Here is a 7,592-nt window from a genome sequence, read left to right as displayed (position 1 = left end):
TGGCTTTCGGCACCGACAACCAGGCAGCCAGCGGTTTTTTTGGGAGCCCCATGTCTACCCATCCAGCCCACAAGCTGGGAAGGAAGAGGTCATATGCAAGGCAATGATTGGACCCCCAAAGGCCATCCAGTCCAGCCCTCTTCTGTCAGGCAGGATGGCACAATCCAAACAGATTAAAATCAGGAGGTTCTTCCTAATGTTTAGGTCAGGCATGAGCAAATTTTGGCCCTCCGGGTGTTTTGGACTTCAACTCCCACCATTCCTAACAGCCTCAGGCCCCTTCCTTTTCCCCCTCGGCCGCTTAAGCGGCCGAGGGGGAAAAGGAAAGGGCCTGAGGCTGTTAGGAATGGTGGGAGTTGCAGTCCAAAACACCTGGCGGGCCAAAATTTGCCAATGCTTGCTATAAAATCATTGCACCATTACGGCACAGAGTTCCCTCCATGTTACACACACAAAGGCCGTGAAATAAATAACCATGTTTAATTTTACCCAGAATAACAACAACAAAAGAGGGGGTTAGGGAGAAATCAAGGGAAAGTCAGAAGGGGAAAGGGGAAAGTTGAGGGTGGTCTTCAGTTATCCAGGCTCATGAGCAAGGCAGTGCCCCGCTTGATCCAGTGGTCGGAGGGCATGGCTCCAGAGCGAAGGTCCACGCCAATGACGAAAGAGGGTCTCCCGGAGGTGCCAGCTCGGTTGGGGTAATAGTAGCAAGGGCAGGCATACATCCCTGGAGACGGAGGAGAGAAAGAGAGGGCCTCGGGTGATGCCAGGACGAGCAAAACCAAATGGCACAAAGGAGAAGAGCATAGGGGCCAGGTGATGGGGACAGGCTTCTGTACTGATGTGATGTCTCTACACAGGCAACTTCGGCCCTCCAGATGCTTTGGACTTCAACTCCCACAATTCCTAACAGACTGTTGCAGTCCAAAAACCCTGGAGGGCCAAAGTTTGCGTATGTCTGCTCTGGACAGAGCTGTTTGCTCCCAACCAAGAGAGACAATGTGAGGCAAAGCCTAACATGTTTCCTTGCCTCTCTCCAACCCACCTACATGTTGGAAATAGCAACATCCCAAGCCTTTCACTATTTATTTGTTAATGTATATATTTGCTAACCTGTATTCTATTTGTATGTTGATTGGCCAGTTTGACTTACCTCTTTGTTTTTTGACATGTAATTATACTGAGCATGTTCAGACTCAGGACTCCATTTTGTATTCAGTATGTGTTAGGTCTTCAATGAAAGCAGGTTGCTGTCTGGACTTCAGTAGAGAAGTATGACTTATGGACTTCACTGAGTACAGCTTTAGCTAAAGACTATGGACTATTGATTAAGAATGATGTCCTGTGTACTCAACACACAGAGAGAACTACAACTGCAACAACCAACTTCTGCTAACAAAATATAATTTTGTAGTGGCTTCACTGAGTACAGCTATAGCTAAAGACTATGAATTATTGATTAAGAATAATGTCCTATGTATTCAACACACTGAGAACTTCACTGAGTACAGCTATAGCTAAAGATTATGGACTATTGATTAAGAATGATGTCCTGTGTACTCAACACACAGAGAGAACTACATCCTATCGATAACAGAACCTTTAATAAGAAATGTGCTTGTATGGTGATCTAATACAAGATGTTTATGAGTAAACAAGATATGTTATTTTTCAAAGAAGACTTTGTTTTCTTATTTCTGAGTGTATATTTTAACTAAGAGGTTTCAAAGGATGTATATCTTTTGGGCAACAGCAACTGCAACAACCATCTTCTGCTAACAAAATATATTTTTGTAGTGGCAGTTCAAAGACATGGTTCTTCAGTCTAACAGCTGAGTTACCTGTGTGCCATTACATGAATGCTTATCCATATCACTTGTTCAAAGGGTTTTCTAACAAGGTGGTGCTTTTCTTGACTATTGGTTTTCAAACAATTGTCTGCACATGTTCATGGAGATTCAAATTTGCCAAACAGATGTGACATCATTTTTACCTTTTCAATAAGGTTATGATTATGATTTCTTTCCAAAAGGATATGTGCCCAGAGACCGGGAGCAGTTATTTCCAATAGATTATGGGATTTCCAATACCACATACCTTTGCCACTCTTTTTCTTGTTCTCCACGGGCTTGAAATGGATGGTGGGGATGGGGCAGACCAGCTGCATGGGCTCAGCCTCCATCAGGCAAGAGCCCTTCTTGTCCCAGCCAGCGCCCTGCAGGTAGAGGCCCCGGATCCAGACCCCTTCCTGGAGGTTGGGAAGGACAGGTGGGGTGTGAGAGGAGACAGAGAGAACAAGCAGGACATAAAGTCTGGGCACAACCACCTCTAGGTCCCAATCCTTAACTTTCATCAGAGGAGAGCACACCTACCTTGGGGGGATACACTAGGTTGTTGTCATCCACCGTGGAGACAATGAACTCCCAGGAAAGGGTGTCGACTGAGATCTAAAGAAATGAGGAGGAAGAGGTGAGAGGCCTCCACAATCCAGGGGTGAGCAGCTCCTCCACAAGTTGCCTCTCCTTGAGAATACAAATGCACTAGCTGGCACCATCAGCTCCTTCCTGTCTGTGACCTGAACCATGAAGCCTGACTGTGACAAACTGTGGTGGAAGCTCTTAAACAGAAGTTGGACGGCCACCTCTCAAGGGTACTTTGTGCTTTTCCTGCATGGCATGGACTAGATGGCCCATGTGCTCTCGTCCAACGCTAGGCCTCGACTTCCCAGATTGACCTCACTTTCCTTTCCTGCCCCATTTCCAAGCCCCAATACAGATCTGATTTTAAACTCAGGGTCAAGACACCAGATCCTTTGATCCTCCTCTCCTACCAACAGCTCCCATCTCAGCCCATTCTACTATCCCTGGATTGTAGCTAAATATTATTATTATTAGTAGTAGTGGAGTCCTGGGTGGCACAATGGGTTAATCCCTTGTGCCAGCAGGACTGCTGACTGACAGGTCGGCGATTCGAATCCAGGGAGAGCAGGTGAGCTCCCTTTGTCAGCTCTAGCTCCTCATACAGGGACATGAGGGAAGCCCCCCACAGGATAGTAAAACATCCTGGCATCTACTGGGCAATGTCCTTGCAGACGACCAATTCTCTCACACCAGAAGCAACTTGCAGTTTCTCAAGTCGCTCCCGACACACACAAAAAATAGTATCATCATCATCATCATCATCATCATCTTCCGCTTTTATCTCTTGACCGAGACCCAAAGTGGCTGCTGCTGAGGGCAAAGTGAAGATAGCACCCCTCGAATAAGAACTCTGCTGCTCTAAGGAATTTTCATTCTACCAAATTTCTAGAATGGCAGAGAGATCACAGTAAATACTTTGAACTTTTATTGAATACTTTATTGAACTGAATATTTGCATTCCTCCAGTCACTAAACCTTACTTCTAAATGCTCATCTGAAGTTTTAATTTACTGCAGCGATGCGAGGAATGTGGAGAATGAAGGAACAAAGGCTAAGGTGGGAAAAATATTATTTAGGGGAATAATGCCCCCATAACTACACCTCATAACCATACCTCTCCCCCCACCCACCCCACTGGCCACTTCCCCTGCCATTTCCTACATTGTTAAGCCGGGCAGCGGCTTGCAGCACAGCAGTCAGGAACCCGGTAGGAAAGGTGAAACCCGAGAGCCAGAAGAGCACGGGAGGGTGGGCGGTGTTTGCCCAGCGGGTAAACTGATCCACACGAAGGCCCAAGTCCCGGGTCCAGGCAGCCAGTGGCTTCTGGGATGGATAGGCCTGCAAGAGAAGGAAACAGCTGGAGGTGATGGACACCCGTAAAGCTCACATAGACACACACACCCAGCAAAGTTAAATGGTGCTTCTCTCAAAGCAGCTATTTATTGTCAGACAAGGAGTATTTTCTACCAATTCCCCCCCCCCCCCCCCACCCCGGCCCAATCTCTCCAGTGCCTTGGAAAGGAGATGATACCTCACTTGTGAATCTTTTACCGAAGAAGAACAGCTTTTGAAATCCTACTTTTCCCTCAGTGGGGGACTTTTTTTGAAGTGTATGCATTATGTATGTCTCCCTAGTGGGAAATCTCTGCCTCAGAAGTCGAAAGTGGAGATGAGGGGAGAAGAAGAAAGGGAAGACTAGTGGGTCCCAGAAGGGATTCTTCACAAACACAGATTGCCCCTGAGGCTAAAAAAGAAAACAAGGTGTTTAGAAATGAAAGAAGAAACAGGAGTTGTTTCTCCTTACAAGGATCCAGCCGCGCCGGCGGAAGAGCCGGAGGCACCCTTTCCCTGTGAGAAAGTTTAACCTTCTGGAGACTTTGGACGGTCCCTCACTCTTCCTGCTTGCAAGACATCGGCCGGGTTTTACCCAGCAGCCAAGGGGAGCATTGCCCAGGGACAGAAAGAAGGAGCAGCTTGGTTTCTGAGGGGCTTACCCTCTCCCACATGGGGGGCACGCGGGCATCAAAAATGCAGTTGAAGATCTCCTCCAGGTCAGTCGACATGACCACCAGGCCTTGGATGCCCTTCTCCAGCTCTACCAGAGAGGATCTGCAAAAGACAGCAGACAGAGAAAGGAGTCACACAAAGAGGGACGACCTCCTCTGAGACAGAAATTCCTGCACAAGGGACAACTTAAGAAGGTGAAAGTGCCTCTGAGCATACAAAGAGTATCTTTCTGTTACAATATTTACAGGTAGAGAGTTTTCAGGAAGTGAAAAGAAATTAGTTCATCCCTGGATGGCTCCTTCTCTGCTGCTCACTTGGTTCTCTTTACAAGCAAAGAAAAGGCTGAAGCTGACTTTGAGGAAAGGCTTTGCCAATCTCAGCTCTAAGAAGGTCCATTCTGGGCTTGTGCCCTTCACCAGAGACCAAGACCTTCCTTGCCCAAAACATGGAACTGAGAAGAGCGCTGTAAATGTCTGGGCTGGAGCTCACCTGATGACCTGCAGCAAAGAGTTGTAACGCTGGATCTCCTGCAGCAGGACTACATTGAGTGGGGAAGGGTCTGTGGAAAGGACCTTGCATGTCCCCTCGTAGTCAATCTCCTCCGGGATCTTGCTCCGCACATCGGCCGAGAGCTCCAGCACCTATTCGGGAGGGCAGACAAGACCATGGGCCCCATGAATATGGATTATTTCTCTGACTTGCCTTTCCAAAAGCATAGGAACTACAGCTTCCACAATTACCAAGTTACCAAGCACATTGGCTTTGCTGGATGAGTTGGGGTCATAGCCTACAAAGTAAATTTTGCAGTCCCCAAATGCTCAAACCTCAGCTGACAAAGGTGACCTCATTTGATTTGGGGTATTCACAGGTGACAGAAAGTGCAGGGGAAAAGAGGAACCTGCAAAAAGACCATTCACCACTGATACGCCCAGTTGGGACTGGGTGCGGTTTCACATTAGAAAGAAAAAATGTAGTTTTTGTGTTCGGGAATGAAGTCACAACACTAACTAATGCTGCCAAAAGTGCAAAAAATATGCTGTTATCCCTAATTCTGTACGGCAAGACATCCCACTCCCCCTCGGACAAGTTTGAGGCTTTCAGGCTTCAGGGCTTGAGTCCTGGGACTTCTCTTTTGTGAAACTTGCTTTTTTCTTGGCTGCCAAAAGGTCCCGATGCTACACAAACCCATTCCCATACCTTATCCTCACGACTCTGCCCAGCTGACCCAGCGGGTGTTGTCTGCGGCTGTAGGGAGAGCAGGGTTTCAAAGAGCGTCCTGGCCTCTGTGATCTGGGAGGCCACGTCAGCATTGGGGTGCTGGCCAAAGGCCTCCGGGACATCCATACTGGGCAGTAAAGTGATGTATTCCTTGTACGAGGCCAGGTTGCCATCCTTGGGGATACAGTAAGTATCCAGAGAAGACAGCCTGAGGAGAAAGGCCAGTGTCATCATCGTCCATTGAGGCTTCTCTTCCCAGATTCTCCCACACTTGGCTGCCCCAAAACATTTCCTCCCCACTTGCACCCTTCATACACCAATTCTGAACCAGAAAGGCATATCCTACCAAGGAATTCTCAGTGGCTGTTCTCCAATGCCAGGCCTTTATGGGAGAAACACAGTCCCAGGAAACCCAGATGGAAAGTAAGCGGAAGAAGCTCTGAGGTAAAGGTGAAAGGAAAAGCAAAAGGATGGGAGTTTCCTCAGAGGAGAGAGAAGCAATGGTTGCTTACCTGTAGCCATGTTTCTTCAAGTGGTGATCTGTGAAATTCGCACATCAAATTCGAAATGGACTGCGCAGGCACAGAAAATACCATATGTGCAATTTCACAGACACCATGAACAAGAAAAAAAGCAACGCACTCTTCTTGACAGGACAAATGATAATCCCACCCAGGGAGGACAAATGGAAGAAAGACCACATTGTTCCCAGGGCCCTAGACTCCATTGTCATCCTTTCCTCCAATCTTTTGTCCAGGAACGCAATCTACTAGTGACAGAATTCCCAACAGGAAGGAAAAGAGAAAGGAAGGAGCAAGAGAGGACCACCAGCAGTAGAGCAAAATAGGGAAGAGAAGAGCGAAGAATTCCATGCCTGAGCGTGTCCTCAGGCACAATGTGTTTACAACCATACAAGGGAAACTGCTCTCCAATAAAGATTATTTCCTGAAGAGTGAACAATCTCCTTCCACCCTACTCCTTTCCACTCGTAAAACCATGCCCTATTCCCACGTTCCAAGAGTCCTCCCGTCCTCCTCTGAGCACAGCGTTCCCTCCATGCTAACCTGAAGGAAGGGGTGGAGAGGCATGGCTCGCAGAAGTAGTCATTGATGTAAGTGGTCAAGAGGCGGCGGTCCCAGTCATCGGTCACATGGCCCCCGTAGTTGACGCCCGCAATCAGGTACTTGAGGGCATCCCAGGGCGTCTCCTCGTACTCATCCAGGTAGAGGCTCAGGAGGTTCTCTGACACCTGGGCAGGAAAATAAGCGTCCATGCTGAATGGGAACATTGCCTTCAGGGGATGGGCAGGGATGGTTGGAAATAGCAACCTTCTCAAGCCTCCACTAGTTATTTGTTATATATATCATTCAGATTGCTTACTGTATTGTATATGTATATATTGGTATGCAGTTTTCTTTAACTGTTTGTTGTGGGAGGGCTGCAGACCATGTGATCAGAACTGGGACTTGTTCAGAACTCAGATTCCATTTCAGAAACAGAAGTTGAAAGAGGCTATAGAGACTCTATTAGACTCTCAGACCAGAGAGATGCTTTGGACTATGGACTATTGATTCTAAGAAAAATGCCCTGTGTTATCTGCACAGAGAAACTGCTTCAAATTCTATCTGTAACTGGACTGATAAGCAAAGTACCTGTATGCTGAATATATGAAGTTTGTGAGTAAACCAACTATATTACTTTTAAAGAAGTCTGCTTATTCTTGTCTCTTGAGAGCATGATTTAAAGGCAAATATATTTTAAGGGAGAGTGGATGTTTTTGGGGAACTAAAAAGAACACTTATGAAACGCTGCTGAATATATATGTTTGTGCATTGGCATATCTTTGTCCCTAACAGTTAGGAGAGATATTTAGGACATCAGTTTAACAGCTGAGAAACCTAATTGCCTTGCATGAATGCTGGTGAATGCCGTTTTCCCCAAAAGGTT

The 7,592-nt window shown here is 47.0% G+C and overlaps 1 protein-coding gene across 1 annotated transcript in view; it reads right to left on the bottom strand.

The window, feature by feature from the left end:
• Window positions 1–461: 461 nt before the first annotated feature.
• Window positions 462–7,592, bottom strand: part of dnah2 (dynein axonemal heavy chain 2) — a 125,946-nt gene continuing 118,815 nt past the window's right edge. Inside the window, exons 81-88 of the mRNA XM_062984167.1 lie at window positions 6,710–6,894; window positions 5,625–5,853; window positions 4,917–5,068; window positions 4,415–4,529; window positions 3,582–3,758; window positions 2,373–2,447; window positions 2,098–2,248; window positions 462–727 (exon numbers count right to left, since the gene is read on the bottom strand). Of these exons, the coding sequence (XP_062840237.1) occupies window positions 573–727; window positions 2,098–2,248; window positions 2,373–2,447; window positions 3,582–3,758; window positions 4,415–4,529; window positions 4,917–5,068; window positions 5,625–5,853; window positions 6,710–6,894 (1,239 nt within the window). The 3' untranslated portion in view covers window positions 462–572. The remainder of the gene's footprint in view (window positions 728–2,097; window positions 2,249–2,372; window positions 2,448–3,581; window positions 3,759–4,414; window positions 4,530–4,916; window positions 5,069–5,624; window positions 5,854–6,709; window positions 6,895–7,592) is intronic.

Source organism: Anolis carolinensis, chromosome 6 (genome assembly GCF_035594765.1).
Source record: "Anolis carolinensis isolate JA03-04 chromosome 6, rAnoCar3.1.pri, whole genome shotgun sequence".
NCBI classification, from domain to species: Eukaryota; Metazoa; Chordata; class Lepidosauria; order Squamata; family Dactyloidae; genus Anolis; species Anolis carolinensis.
This window is presented reverse-complemented; position numbering and strand designations above follow the sequence as displayed.